Here is a 15,548-nt window from a genome sequence, read left to right as displayed (position 1 = left end):
CGCTACATTGTATGAATGGACATACGCTACATTGTATGAATGGACATACGCTACATTGTGTGACTGGACATACGCCACAGTGTATGAATGGACATACGCTACATTGTAAGAATGGACATACGCTACATTGTATGAATGGACATACGCTACATTGTGTGACTGGACATACGCTACATTGTATGAATGGACATACGCTACATTGTATGAATGGACATACGCTACATTGTATGAATGGACATACGCTACATTGTGTGAATGGACATACGCTACATTGTGTGAATGGACATACGCTACATTGTGTGAATGGACATACGCTACATTGTATGAATGGGCCTACGCTACATTGTATGAATGGACATACGCTACATTGTATGAATGGACATACGCTACATTGTGTGAATGGGCATACGCTACATTGTAGTAATGGACATACGCTACATTGTGTGAATGGACATACGCTACATTGTGTGAATGGGCATACGCTACATTGTGTGAATGGACATACGCTACATTGTATGAATGGACATACGCTACATTGTGTGAATGGACATACGCTACATTGTGTGAATGGACATACGCTACATTGTGTGAATGGACATACGCTACATTGTGTGAATGGGCATACGCTACATTGTAGTAATGGACATACGCAACATTATACGAGTAGACCTTCTGAGGTTTTCCTCCAAAACAGGGGAGATCCTCAAAGAGGGCCACCAGAGCCAGTCGCTGTTGAAGAAGCTGAGTTCCTTGCTGACCTTCTACCACGCTTTTAGGAGAACATATTGACCTTTTGATTCATGATATGGTTTTATTCACCGCATCTTCAGGAACGGAGACGCTTATTCAGCATCACAAGAGTTTGCTCCAAAACCATTGGCCGTCCTATGAGGGCTCTTTCTTTATACTGCGACTGCAAATAACCCGCCCCGCTCCAGGATCCTCCAGTCTAGTCTAAGGAAAGTAAGGAAGCCACACGGAAACATTCCTGGTCGGCATCTTATTCCCTGACATGGTCAACAATACATAATACATTTGAGCGACACGACAGAAACACAAATGTTGGGAATAAACCCTGAACAATATCATCACACCGTCATCGATCGGATACCGATATTGGCTGTTATCGATAATAGCAACATGTGTATCGATCCGCCCCTTCCAGCTGTGTGATATGACCAGCAGCCATTCTCCCCCGGGATGAAAGCGTCTCCATGGGCCTGCCTGTCTAACTTGAAGTGGAGGTTTGGCCTCAATGACTTAGGAATGTTAACAACAGGGCGTTAAGGATTGACGATCATGCGTGCTAATGTTCAAGCCAAACAAGCTAACATGGAACTTGTTCTATCCTGGGGCGGCGACGTGAAAAATGCTGTCTTCTACAATTTGTCATTCAAGCAAACCTACGAGTTCCTACAAGACGCCGCGCTTATGTGAGGACTAAATATGTGGAGTGCGGCCACTTGGGGGACACGGGCCGGCTGGGCTGGGGTGCAGCCGGGCTTTGAGGCTCCAGCACGGGGCTAAGTTACGTTATGTTGACGTTGGATGCCGGAGGAGCAGGAGGAGGAGGAGGAAGAGGAAGAGGAGGCGGAGGAGGCCGGGCCAGCCAGCGGAATGCTACGTGTCTCGAAAGTCCATTTAAAGCCGCCTTCTTCGTTATCGGTGACCGAAGCCAAACATTTGGTCGCCTGACAACACGACGACCGACCCCGGCACCACCATCCGAGTCCCAGGGAGCAAAGCGGAGCCGGCCCCGTGTTGTGCAGCCCATCGGCGGCGTCGCCTTCGTCAGAATGTCCGGAGTGAAGAAGCCTCGTACGGTGAGAGACTCGGCAGAGTTGGCATCTACTTCCTAGCGAAAGATCAACTACACAATATTAACTTTGTCAAAAAGCAACCGAGGCGTCACTTTGTTAGATACTCCTGCACAACATAACAGGGTGTTATGTACTGTATTGCGTATTATATCCCATAAACACACACTCGTTTGGCCGACTGATCGCCTGGTAGTATTTGATTTATATTCCCATACTGTTATATTTCTGGCTATATTTTTATATTGATACAATTCTAGATAGATACATAACATCCAGTAACTTATATTGCACAGACTAAAAGTCCATAAAGCTTTGGAGCTAGAAATTGAAAAAGATACATTAAGTACATTAAATCCAGTATGTGTGTTGATGATGACCATGCGTGTTCTTCATTGTGGATATATTTCCAAGCTATGAAGATGGCTACAGGTAGGGTAGGGTCCTCCAAGCTATGAAGATGGCTACAGGTAGGGTAGGGTCCTCCAAGCTATGAAGATGGCTACGGGTAGGGTAGGGTCCTCCAAGCTATGAAGATGGCTACAGGTAGGGTAGGGTCCTCCAAGCTATGAAGATGGCTACAGGTAGGGTAGGGTCCTCCAAGCTATGAAGATGGCTACAGGTAGGGTAGGGTCCTCCAAGCTATGAAGATGGCTACAGGTAGGGTAGGGTCCTCCAAGCTATGAAGATGGCTACAGGTAGGGTAGGGTCCTCCAAGCTATGAAGATGGCTACAGGTAGGGTAGGGTCCTCCAAGCTATGAAGATGGCTACAGGTAGGGTAGGGTCCTCCAAGCTATGAAGATGGCTACAGATAGGGTAGGGTCCTCCAAGCTATGAAGATGGCTACAGGTAGGGTAGGGTCCTCCAAGCTATGAAGATGGCTACAGGTAGGGTGGGGTCCTCCAAGCTATGAAGATGGCTACGGGTAGGGTAGGGTCCTCCAAGCTATGAAGATGGCTACGGGTAGGGTAGGGTCCTCCAAGCTATGAAGATGGCTACGGGTAGGGTAGGGTCCCTCAAGCTATGATAAAGATGGCTACGGGTAGGGTAGGGTCCTCCAAGCTATGAAGATGGCTACGGGTAGGGTAGGGTCCTCCAAGCTATGAAGATGGCTACGGGTAGGGTAGGGTCCCTCAAGCTATGATAAAGATGGCTACGGGTAGGGTAGGGTCCTCCAAGCTATGAAGATGGCTACAGGTAGGGTAGGGTCCTCCAAGCTATGAAGATGGCTACAGGTAGGGTAGGGTCCTCCAAGCTATGAAGATGGCTACAGGTAGGGTGGGGTCCTCCAAGCTATGAAGATGGCTACGGGTAGGGTAGGGTCCTCCAAGCTATGAAGATGGCTACGGGTAGGGTAGGGTCCCTCAAGCTATGATAAAGATGGCTACGGGTAGGGTAGGGTCCTCCAAGCTATGAAGATGGCTACAGGTAGGGTAGGGTCCTCCAAGCTATGAAGATGGCTACAGGTAGGGTGGGGTCCTCCAAGCTATGAAGATGGCTACGGGTAGGGTAGGGTCCTCCAAGCTATGAAGATGGCTACAGGTAGGGTAGGGTCCTCCAAGCTATGAAGATGGCTACAGGTAGGGTAGGGTCCTCCAAGCTATGAAGATGGCTACGGGTAGGGTAGGGTCCTCCAAGCTATGGAGATGGCTACAGGTAGGGTAGGGTCCTCCAAGCTGTGAAGATGGCCACAGGTAGGGTAGGGTCCTCCAAGCTATGAAGATGTCTACAGGTAGGTTTGGGTCCTCCAAGCTATATGTCCTATTCCTAAGGTGGGATCAGGAGAAAGAAGCCACTGTCAATGTGACCCCCCCCCCCTTACTTGCACCATACACACCACATACTGCTCGACTAACTTGTTGTTTGGAAATGATGCTAACTAGTTGTTGAGACTCTTGGGAGCACGTAGGAGTATTTAGGGCGCCATACAGTCCACGTACGAGGGTTCCAGTGACCCAGGCCTTAGGACAGTAGCGTACATTTCCAGCATGCAGAAAGGCTGTGGAGATGCTGGGGAAGGGGGGTGTACAAGAGGGTGTACAAGAGGGTGACTACAGCACACTGGGTACATTGTACAGTCACTCTGCACCGCCATTCCTTCCACCCCCATCCCTCCTTCCCTCCTTCCCTCCATCCCTCCATCCCGCAAGTCAAAGGAGCCCCTTTCATGAAGCACCCTGCTCCATACAGGCACGACTGTACATGTGGAGCAGCCACTCCCCTTTTCACCCGTCATGTGATCCCTGCCAGCATCAGTGGTGTCCAGCCAGGCCTGACACGTTGGTGGGACAAGTGTGATGCTTTTTCATCAAAGCAAATATTTAGCAATATTATGCATGAGCAATGCGACCTTGCAACGTGGTCCAATCCAAGGATGTACAGTATTTGACTAAGATGACATGTCACATGGAAGGTATGCTGAGTCACAAGGATGGCCCCGCCTACAAGGATTGTTCTTTTAAAGACGCACCGTTGACTTTACATTCATGTACACAAAATGACCGTAGGACCCAACTTGCCTAACCTTAACCAATAGAATAATATACCTCCATATGACTGTATGATATACCCCTATATGGCTGTATGATATAGTTCTATATGGATATACTGTTGTTCTATATGGCTGTATGATATAGTTCTATATGGATATACTGTTGTTCTATATGGCTGTATGATATAGTTCTATATGGCTGTATGATCTAGTTCTATATGACTGTATGATATACCCCTATATGGCTGTATGATATAGTTCTATATGGCTGTATGATCTAGTTCTATATGGCTGTATGATATAGTTCTATATGGCTGTATGATCTAGTTTTATATGGCTGTATGATCTAGTTTTATATGGCTGTATGATCTAGTTCTATATGGCTGTATGATCTAGTTCTATATGGCTGTATGATCTAGTTCTATATGGCTGTATGATCTAGTTCTATATGGCTGTATGATCTAGTTCTATATGGCTGTATGATCTAGTTTTATATGGCTGTATGATCTAGTTCTATATGGCTGTATGATCTAGTTCTATATGGCTGTATGATCTAGTTTTATATGGCTGTATGATCTAGTTCTATATGGCTGTATGATCTAGTTCTTTATGGATACAAAGTTTCAATTGTTTGCTTTGAGCAAGGGAATATTTGGGTCCATGTACACGTGGCCAATGTTGGTACCGGAATGCTTGGCCTGTGTCAGAGAGCTGAGTGTGTATTTTGGAAAAGCATTGTCTTGTCCATCAACGCACGGACACATGTCCTGGAAACACACGTGTGTGTGTGTGTGTGTGTGTGTGTGAGTGTGCTAAGAAGGTGGAGCAGGATGTGATGGTTTGCAGAGTAATCATAGGCGTGTTTGTCCCTTCTTCCGTGGCAGGACCTGAACAGGGCTACCAATGTGGTCTACCAGGCCCACCACGTCAGTCGGAGCAAGCGAGGGCAAGTTGTGGGCACCCGGGGGGGATTCAGAGGGTGTACCATCTGGCTGACAGGTACTACACGCAGGAAATGATTCCTGTTCTCCTTCAAGAGCTTCTTCCTCCTTCAAGGTTTATCTGGGGCGGGAAAAACCACCATCAGCTTTGCCCTGGAAGAGTTCCTGGTGTCACATGCCATCCCATGCTACTCCCTGGACGGGGACAACATTCGTCACGGCCTGAACAAGAATTTGGGCTTTTCCGCAGAAGACCGTGAGGAGAACATCCGGCGCATTGCTGAGGTGGCCCGGCTATTTGCAGATGCCGGGCTCGTCTGCATCACCAGTTTCATCTCTCCCTTTGCCAAGGTCAGACCCCCCCACCCTCCTCCCCCAATAGACGCCCACCTCCCATCAAATCAATACCACATCTCATCCATCTCTACCTTCACAGCAGATGTGGCATCTGTAAAGCTGGGCAGCATTTCTACACCCAAATATTTCCATTTTCATATCAAAATAATCAAATGCTAAATGATGGGAAAATACATTTGTATTGTCATCTTTGTTTGAAGTATCCATCATGGTATCTGAAGGTCCTACACTTCATCTTCGTTTGAAGTATCCATCATGGTATCTGAAAGTCCTACACTTCATCTTCGTTTGAAGTATCCATCATGGTATCTGAAGGTCCTACACATCATCTTCGTTTGAAATATCCATCATGGTATCTGAAGGTCCTACACATCATCTTCGTTTGAAATATCCATCATGGTATCTGAAGGTCCTACACATCATCTTCGTTTGAAATATCCATCATGGTATCTGAAGGTCCTACACATCACCTTCATGTGCAACACCCGCAGCAAACACACCATAATCATTCATTCATCCATCCATCCATTCCATCCAATACATAATAATAATGTATTTAATCATATGATATCATGTATATTATGATATAATCATATGATAATAACAGTTGCCTATAATCATATAATAATAATCACGTACATATAATATAATCATATAATAATAATGAAACTTCGAAATAAGTTCAACTAAAATGTTTACTATTTAGTTTTGTCATTGTGAACTAAAATGCGTCGGTTATGCACGCTACACTCCTCCTTGCTCTCTTCCTTTCCGCCGTCCAGCTTCCTGTTCCAAAAACATCCATGCTGAGCTCCGAGCAGGTTTTGGCTTCCTAAAGCGTATGAACACGTCTTTGGTACGGAATGAGTGACGTGGCCCTGACCCTACACCATAGGATTTATTCATACAGTATATATACTACTATAGACTAGACGTCCACATAGATGATGTACTGTATGACCATGGACTACTGTATAACCATGTACTACTGTACAACCATGGACTACTGTATAACCATGTACTACTGTATGACCATGTACTACTGTATAAACATTACATTCATTAGGAATGCACATGTCCAACATGTCAACACCTTCTTCTGTGGATGTTTGCATCATCATTTGTTGGGCAGGATCGTAACGAGGCCAGGAAAATACACGCAAGTGCCGGACTCCCCTTTTTCGAGATCTTCATCCATGCCCCCCTGGAGGTGTGTGAGAGCAGGGACGTCAAAGGACTCTACAAGAAGGCTCGTGCTGGCGAGATTAAAGGTGGCTGTGGTCATGCAACGCTCATTGGGGGCCAACCATGCTTATGTTTGTCATGCAACGCTCATTGGGGGCCAACCATGCTTATGTTTGTCATGCAACGCTCATTGGGGGCCAACCATGCTTATGTTTGTCATGCAACGCTCATTGGGGGCCAACCATGCTTATGTTTGTCATGCAACGCTCATTGGGGGCCAACCATGCTTATGTTTGTCATGCAACGCTCATTGGGGGCCAACCATGCTTATGTTTGTCATGCAACGCTCATTGGGGGCCAACCATGCTTATGTTTGTCATGCAACGCTCATTGGGGGCCAACCATGCTTATGTTTGTCATGCAACGCTCATTGGGGGCCAACCATGCTTATGTTTGTCATGCAACGCTCATTGGGGGCCAACCATGCTTATGTTTGTCATGCAACGCTCATTGGGGGCCAACCATGCTTATGTTTGTCATGCAACGCTCATTGGGGGCCAACCATGCTTATGTTTGTCATGCAACGCTCATTGGGGGCCAACGATGTGCTTGGTAGGCTTCACGGGGATCGACTCGGACTACGAGCGCCCTGAGGAACCAGAGTTGGTACTGAAGACGGGGATGCTGTCGGTGAACGAGTGCGTCCAACAAGTGCTGGAGATGCTGCGTGAGCAGGTGAGGCGTGTGTGTGACCAGCATGGTGATGGGTCTATTCTAGCATACGTGCCTTGCTAAAAGGCCTGAAGCAGTAAGATGACAAACACGGCGTGCAAATATGCGGCCATGATGCCCTGCTGTGTGTTGGCCTTGACAACAATTGCTAACTGCTCCTCACCTCATGGAAAAAAGATCAAAACATTTTCAGCAAAACAATACACTATGCAAACAATATGCAGCATAACATGCAGCAGAATACAAAAATATCACATATAGTCAGGGAGGAAATAATACATAAACATATTTAAAGCTCCAAATGTCAAACTTTAATGATGCATGGTCAGGTATTGGTCAGGCATTGCACCTACTGGTCACCTACTGGTCACCTGCTGGTCACCTGCTGGTCACCTACTGGTCACCTACTGGTCACCTGCTGGTCACCTGCTGGTCACCTACTGGTCACCTACTGGTCACCTGCTGGTCACCTGCTGATCACCTACTGGTCACCTGCTGGTCACCTACTGGTCACCTGCTGGTCACCTACTGGTCCCCTAGTGGTCGTGTGTGGAACTAGCTTTTGACTTGAATGGCAAAGTTCCTCATGTTCTTCCAGCATTAGGACACCAGGACATTAGGACAGGAGGAGTCTTGGAGGTTTCCATCTTAGAGAAGAGGCAGCCTGGGAAACGACAAAGTCTGCTTTTGCATTTGTTCTGTTATGAAGCGCAGAGATGAACCCATAATGCCAGTTAAGATCTTACCTTCTCGTCCATGCGTGCAGAACATTGTTCCCGCTGAGATCATGGAGGAGGTGAATGAACTCTTTGTTCTGGAGAACAGGTTGAATCTGGCTGTGGCGGATGCCAGCACACTGCCCACCATCAGCATCACCAAGGTGAGCTCCAGCCTCCGTAGCGGAGGGACGCAGGCTGAGACGCTTCTCTTCTTTGCCAGGTGGACTTGCAGTGGGTGCAGGTTTTGGCCGAGGGCTGGGCGAGTCCTCTGAAGGGCTTCATGAGAGAGCGAGAGTTCCTCCAGGTCTTGCACTTTGGCAACCTCTTGGACGGTAAGATCGGCCCCCACGCTCCTGACGCCTCTGGTCATATTTGCCTGGAAGTCGTGTCCACTGACCGCTGCATCCACCTCAGGCGGCGCCATCAACATGTCCGTTCCCATCGTCCTGCCCGTCGGCGTGGAGACCAAGAAAGAACTGGACGGCTGTGCGGCGCTAGCTCTGGAGTACCACGGCGCCCGTGTGGCAATCCTGCGGAACCCTGAGTTCTTTGAGCACCGCAAGGAGGAACGCTGTGCCAGACAGTGGGGAACCACCTGCCCACAGCACCCGTACATCAAGGTGGGCCCTCCCCTCCTCACCTGTCGATCAAATGCAAGCAGAGGAGAAAGGCTGCCTTTAGGGTTAGGGTTAGGGTCAGGGTCAGGGTCAGGGTCAGGATCAGGGTCAGGTTTAGGGTCAGGGTCAGGGTCAGGGTCAGGGTCAGGGTCAGGTTTAGGGTCAGGGTCAGGATCAGGGTCAGGGTCAGGGTCAGGGTTAGGTTTAGGGTCAGGGTCAGGGTCAGGGTCAGGGTCGATCACACACTGGTATTTTTTCCACAGGAATGAAGGCGGGGTGCCGATAAAGTAAGGACAGCTTATGTGATGTTTTCCATGACGCATGGCCAATATTCCAGAGCCAAAGGCCACCTTTGTGTCCTGTATCTCCACCAGCGTAGACCCCATCACAGGTTGGCCAAATGACTTGTGCTGTGTGAGTGTTGATGTCACACATGCTGGGACAGATCACAGCATATTCCATATTTTCCATATTTGTCATGTTTTCGTGTCGTTGCTTCCTGTCGCGTTCAGACTGTAACTCAAGTAAGCCGAAACGCACCAGAGTTCACTTGCAAGCAGGTCGAGACCCACCTGTCAAGCGGTCTGGGTTTGCCACCTAGCTCCACGTGAGGGTTGAGATGATGGACGAGTTCCTTGACGCATAGATGACGTGTGACCGCAAATCCAAGTGACCTGTGACCTCACGCAGATGGTGATGGAGGGCGGGGACTGGCTGGTGGGCGGTGACCTGGAGGTCCTGGAGCCCATCCGATGGAACGACGGACTGGACCAGTACCGCCTTACCCCGCGGGAGCTCAAGCAGAAGTTCAAAGACATGAAAGCAGGTGAGAAATGCAAGTTCCATCTGCTTGTCACGTTTGCTGCGGCCATGATTGGCGGGTTTGCAGAACATGACTTCCTGTTTGCCCGTCTTGGCATCAGCCTCCCATTTCTCTCTTTAACTACCACCCTTCACTCGCTAGCCAGGAAGCTAACAAGCTAAATAGCTGTTGACTGGCAGAGGGGATGTGATGTCACTCACGCCACTAAGACCTCCATGTATTCATGTAGGAATGTGTGTGTGTGTGTGTACTATACATGCATACTATATATATACTATATGTATACATATATACTATACTATACATACTATTTGCATCTGCCAGCAAAGGCAAAATGGCAGCAGGTTTCAAATACTATGAATGAATGTACTCTAGCTTTCCGTCTGCCTCTTTAGATGCAGTACTTAATACTGCGGACGTATTTGCAAGGCATGACGAGAAGATACTGTGTACTGCACGTCCAGTCAAGGTAATGCGGTGTCTACCTTTTAGATGCAGTATTTGCCTTTCAGCTGCGCAACCCGGTCCACAACGGCCACGCGCTGCTGATGCAGGACACCAAGCGCCGTCTGCTGGAGCGAGGCTACAAGAACCCCGTCCTCCTGCTGCACCCGCTGGGGGGCTGGACCAAGGACGACGACGTACCTCTGGACTGGCGCATGAAGCAGCATGCGGCCGTGCTGGACGAGGGCGTCCTGGACCCGGCCAGCACGGTTGTCGCCATCTTCCCCTCGCCGATGATGTACGCCGGACCCACAGAGGTAAGCTAACAGCCGCCGAGGGTGTCAGCTTTCCACGTGACCGACGGTCCCGTCGATGCTCCTCAGGTGCAGTGGCACTGCAGGGCCCGAATGATCGCCGGAGCCAACTTCTACATCGTGGGCCGGGACCCGGCCGGCATGCCGCATCCGCAGACCAAGAAGGACCTTTATGAACCGACGCACGGGGGCAAGGTCCTCACCATGGCGCCAGGCCTCACCTCCGTGGAGATCATCCCCTTCAGGGTGGCCGCCTATAACAAGTCCAAGAAGGCCATGGACTTTTACCAGCCCGAGTGGTGAGCACTGACATGTACACGACATGTACTTGGTATCACAGTACCCTGCAATATACTTGGATAAACACAGTATGTGTACTCAGGAAAACACCTCCCACTTTTCATGAGACGGACTTAAAGACGTAAAATTCTTTCCAGATGAACAACATTAGCATTTCTCCCAAGCTTTGTTCCTAAATGTGTCTGAATGTTTGATAGGGAGCATAATCCATCCGCCTCGCTGGTGTGCCACATCAGAGGCAAGATGATCAAGATGATCAAGATCAGACGCCATGATTAGTTCACAGATTAGACCGTCTTAGACCGTCCACAATAAAAGGCCACCTCAAATGTTTATTGGGGGTCTGGGGACTCAGAACCAGTCAGTATCTGGTGTGACCACCATTTGCCTCATGCAGTACAACACATCATCTTCCCATCAGATTGTCCATTGTGGAATGTTGGTCCACTCCTTCATTGGCTGTTCAAAGGTCCTGGATATCAGTGGGAACTGGTACTGGTACTGGTACTGGTACTGGTACTGGTACTGGTACTGGTACATGCTGTCGTATACGCCGGTCAGCACATGGATGGATGGATGGGTTGGTGGGGTGGGTGTGTGGATGGATGGTTGGATGGATGGATGGGTGGGTTGGTGGGGGGGTGTGGGTGGATGGATGGATGGATGGGTGGGTGGATGTATGGGTTGGTGTGGGGGTTGTGTGGATGGATGGGTGGGTGGGTGGCTTGTGTGGATGGATAGGTGGGTTTGTGGATGAAACCTTGCGTGTGTCTAATCGTGCTCTATAAATAAAATGGGTGGGATGGATGTATTGGAGGAGGATGGATGTATTGGAGGAGGATGGATGTATTGGAGGAGGATGGATGTATTGGAGGAGGATGGATGTATTGGAGGAGGATGGATGTATTGGAGGAGGATGGAGTGATGGATGGATGTAATGAGTGAAGTAATAATTAGGCCACTAGACGTGTGTTGTGCTTTTTCTTTGGCTTGTGGAAACATACTTCATCTTTATCCTTTAATCCTATCCTTATCCTTTATCCTATCCTTTATCTTTCTCTTAGCCTACCACTACACACTTGGCATGTACGTATACTCTCCTCTATATACACATGTAGTACACCTTTCCATGGCATGTATGTATACCATGTACATAGTAGATGTATGCACCTTTCCCTTTACGTGTATGTATACACGGGTTAAGGTAACATTGAAAAAGTATATTTGATTTTGGAAAAACAAGGATTGGATGGTACAGTGAAGAAAATAAGTATTTGAACACCCTGCTATTTTGCTATTTCTCCCACTTAGAAATCATGGAGGGGTCTGAAATTTTCATCGTAGGTGCATGTCCACTGTGAGAGAGATAAACTAAAAAGAAAAATCCAGAAATCACAATGCATGATTTTTTAACAATTTATTTGTGTGATACAGCTGCAAATAAGTATTTGAACACCTGTGTATCATCTAGAATTCTGACCCTGAAAGACCTGTTAGTCTGCCCATTAGAAGTCCACCTGCACTCCATGTATCATCCTGAATCAGATGCACCTGTTTGAGGTCGTTAGCTGCATAAAGACACCTGTCCACCCCATACAATCAGTAAGACTTTAACTTGTAACATGGCGAAGACCAAAGAGCTGTCCAAAGACACCAGAGACAAAATTGTACACCTCCACAAGGCTGGAAAGGGCTACGGAGCAATTACCAAGCAGCTTGGTGAAAAAAGGTCCACTGTTGGAGCTATCATTAGAAAATGGAAGAAGCTAAACATGACGGTCAATCTCAATCGGAGTGGAGCCCCATGCAAGATATCACCTCGTGGGGTCTCAATGATTCTAAGAAAGGTGAGGAATCAGCCCAGAACTACACGACAGGACTTGGTCAATGACCTGAAAAGAGCTGGGACCACCGTTTCCAAGGTTACTGTAGGTAATACACTAAGACGTCATGATGGGAAATCATGCATGGCACGAAAGGTTCCCCTGCTTAAACCAGCACATGTCAAGGCCCGTCTTAAGTTTGCATATGACCATTTGGATGATACAGAGGAGTCATGGGAGAAAGTTTTATGGTCAGATGAGACCAAAATAGAACTTTTTGGTCATAATTCCAATAAGCGTGTTTGGAGGAAGAAGAATGAAGAGTACAATCCGAAGAACACCATCCCTACTGTGAAGCATGGGGGTGGTAGCATCATGCTTTGGGGGTGTTTTTCTGCACATGGGACAGGACGAGTGCACTGCATTAAAGAGAGGATGACTGGGGCCGTGTATTGTGAGATTTTGGGGAACAACCTCCTTCCCTCTGTCAGAGCATTGAAGATGGGTCGTGGCTGGGTCTTCCAACACGACAACGACCCGAAGCACACAGCCAGGAAAACCAAGGAGTGGCTCCGTAAGAAGCATATCAAGGTTCTAGCATGGCCCAGCCAGTCTCCAGACCTGAACCCAATCGAAAATCTTTGGAGGGAGCTCAAACTCCGTGTTTCTCAGCGACAGCCCAGAAACCTGACTGATCTAGAGAAGATCTGTGTGGAGGAGTGGGCCAAGATCCCTCCTGCAGTGTGTGCAAACCTGGTGAAAAACTACAGGAAACGTTTGACCTCTGTAATAGCAAACAAAGGCTACTGTACCAAATATTAACATTCATTTTCTCAGGTGTTCAAATACTTATTTGCAGCTGTATCACACAAATAAATTGTTAAAAAATCATGCATTGTGATTTCTGGATTTTTCTTTTTAGTTTATCTCTCTCACAGTGGACATGCACCTACGATGAAAATTTCAGACCCCTCCATGATTTCTAAGTGGGAGAAATAGCAAAATAGCAGGGTGTTCAAATACTTATTTTCTTCACTGTGTGTACCAAGGATAGGAAGCTACTGCATGTATTAGATGGTATGTACCAAGGATAGGAAGCTACTGCATGTATTAGATGGTATGTACCAAGGATAGGAAGCTACTGCATGTATTAGATGGTATGTACCAAGGATAGGAAGCTACTGCGTGTATTAGATGGTATGTACCAAGGATAGGAAGCTACTGCGTGTATTAGATGGATGTGATGTCTGTACTAGTCTTGTGACATGTGATGCATGTCTACCATACCCATCCAGTACTCTATGTGATGCATGTCTACCATACCCATCCAGTACTCTATGTGATGCATGTCTACCATACCCATCCAGTACTCTATGTGATGCATGTCTACCATACCCATCCAGTACTCTATGTGATGCATGTCTACCATACCCATCCAGTACTCTATGTGATGCATGTCTACCATACCCATCCAGTAGGCTGATACCATGCAACCTCGTGTATCCTTTGTCATGTCTATCAGCATGGATTGATCCTTGTACACCAGGTACTGCATAGTGTATGTGCAGTGTGTATACTGCGTGTAGTGTGTGTAGTTGATGTGCGGGGTGGGTGGTGCATGCAGTATCTCCAGTCATCCTGTAATCATCGTGTAGAAAGCTACTGTAACTTCCCTTGCGTCTTTGCCTTCCTCTTCAGTCCTGCTGACTTTGAGTTCATCTCCGGAACCAAGATGAGGAAGCTGGCTCGCAGCGGAGAGAACCCGCCCGATGGCTTCATGGCCCCCAAGGCCTGGAAGGTGCTGGTGGAGTACTACACCTCCCTGCAAAAGGACCAGTAAAGAATACACTGCCGCCATGCCATCTTTGCCAAATGGAAGTACTTCCTCTATGTTCCTCTCTACAGTCATCCACCTCACCTCCTTACACCTCCTTACACCTCCTTACACCATTCATACAGCTCACCTAGGAACGGGTGAATATTCCTACGTTTATACATTCATACAGCACACCTATGAATGGATGAATATTCATACATTTATACATTCATAAAGCTCACCTAGGAACGGATGAATATTCATACATTTATACATTTATACATTCATACAGCACACCTATGAACGGATGAATATTCCTACATTTATACATTCATAAAGCTCACCTAGGAACGGATGAATATTCATACATTCATACATTCATAAAGCTCACCTAGGAACGGATGAATATTCATACAGCACACCTATGAACAGACACACGCATACTGTACATCATCAAGTAGCTCAGGTACTTGAAGGCAGCATGCCATAGATTATCTGGGGCGCTTGAAGGCAGCACACCTCCAGTACATCATCTGTGTGGAGTGCATGTGTGAGAAGCCAGATTGATGAATTCCACACATTTGTTGAAGTTCACCGATGGAGGAGATGATCGGAGCAGCCTTCGTTCTTCCTAAGACTTGAGTGCCATCATGTCATCACGTGGAGCCTCCCAGACATGATACCATCTTGGTATCCTGCCTGCTATCAAGGGAAACGCTTGGATTTGTCTCCTCTTTCTTCTCTTTGTCCAAACAAACATCATGGAAGCTGGAGCAGGCCTTGATATGAAGAACAACGTGAAGAACCAAGACTGTAAACGCCCCCACCCAGCTATTGATCCCATAGCCAGTCTATCCATTTAGGTCCAGAATGGCCGATACTCATGCTCATTACTGAAGATCATTGACTGATCATTTATTATTAAGATGATTTATCCATTATGATTACAATCAAACAGCAAGATTTTACACCAAATATTTTACCAAGACATATTTGTACACACTGTAAGGATCTGTACTGTCAATTACACAAATACTTTGACAAATAAACATCTATCCATCCTTTACTCTCCTGGTGGTGCTGGAGCCTATCCCAGCTGGCTACTAACAAACTACTAACCTATACCTCGTCAATATAGAAATACAATATAGAAATATATCAGTACAAA

At 47.3% G+C, this 15,548-nt stretch overlaps 1 protein-coding gene across 1 annotated transcript; it reads left to right on the top strand.

The window, feature by feature from the left end:
• Positions 1-1,206: 1,206 nt before the first annotated feature.
• On the top strand, positions 1,207-15,446 carry LOC131107912 (bifunctional 3'-phosphoadenosine 5'-phosphosulfate synthase 2-like). The gene is made up of 12 exons (XM_058058381.2): positions 1,207-1,823; positions 5,194-5,308; positions 5,366-5,601; positions 6,740-6,878; positions 7,409-7,527; positions 8,291-8,404; positions 8,464-8,575; positions 8,658-8,863; positions 9,551-9,686; positions 10,176-10,444; positions 10,511-10,740; positions 14,263-15,446. The coding sequence occupies exons 1-12, from the start codon at positions 1,536-1,538 to the stop codon at positions 14,402-14,404; spliced, it is 2,106 nt and encodes a 701-aa protein (XP_057914364.2). The 5' UTR covers positions 1,207-1,535; the 3' UTR covers positions 14,405-15,446.
• The last annotated feature ends 102 nt before the right edge of the window (positions 15,447-15,548 follow it).

The sequence above is a fragment of the Doryrhamphus excisus genome, linkage group LG20 (genome assembly GCF_037039965.1).
Source record: "Doryrhamphus excisus strain RoL-2023G ecotype Guam linkage group LG20, RoL_Dexc_Guam_v1.1, whole genome shotgun sequence".
NCBI classification, from domain to species: Eukaryota; Metazoa; Chordata; class Actinopteri; order Syngnathiformes; family Syngnathidae; genus Doryrhamphus; species Doryrhamphus excisus.
Note: the sequence above shows the minus strand (reverse complement) of the source record. Positions and strands in the feature narration are given on the sequence as shown.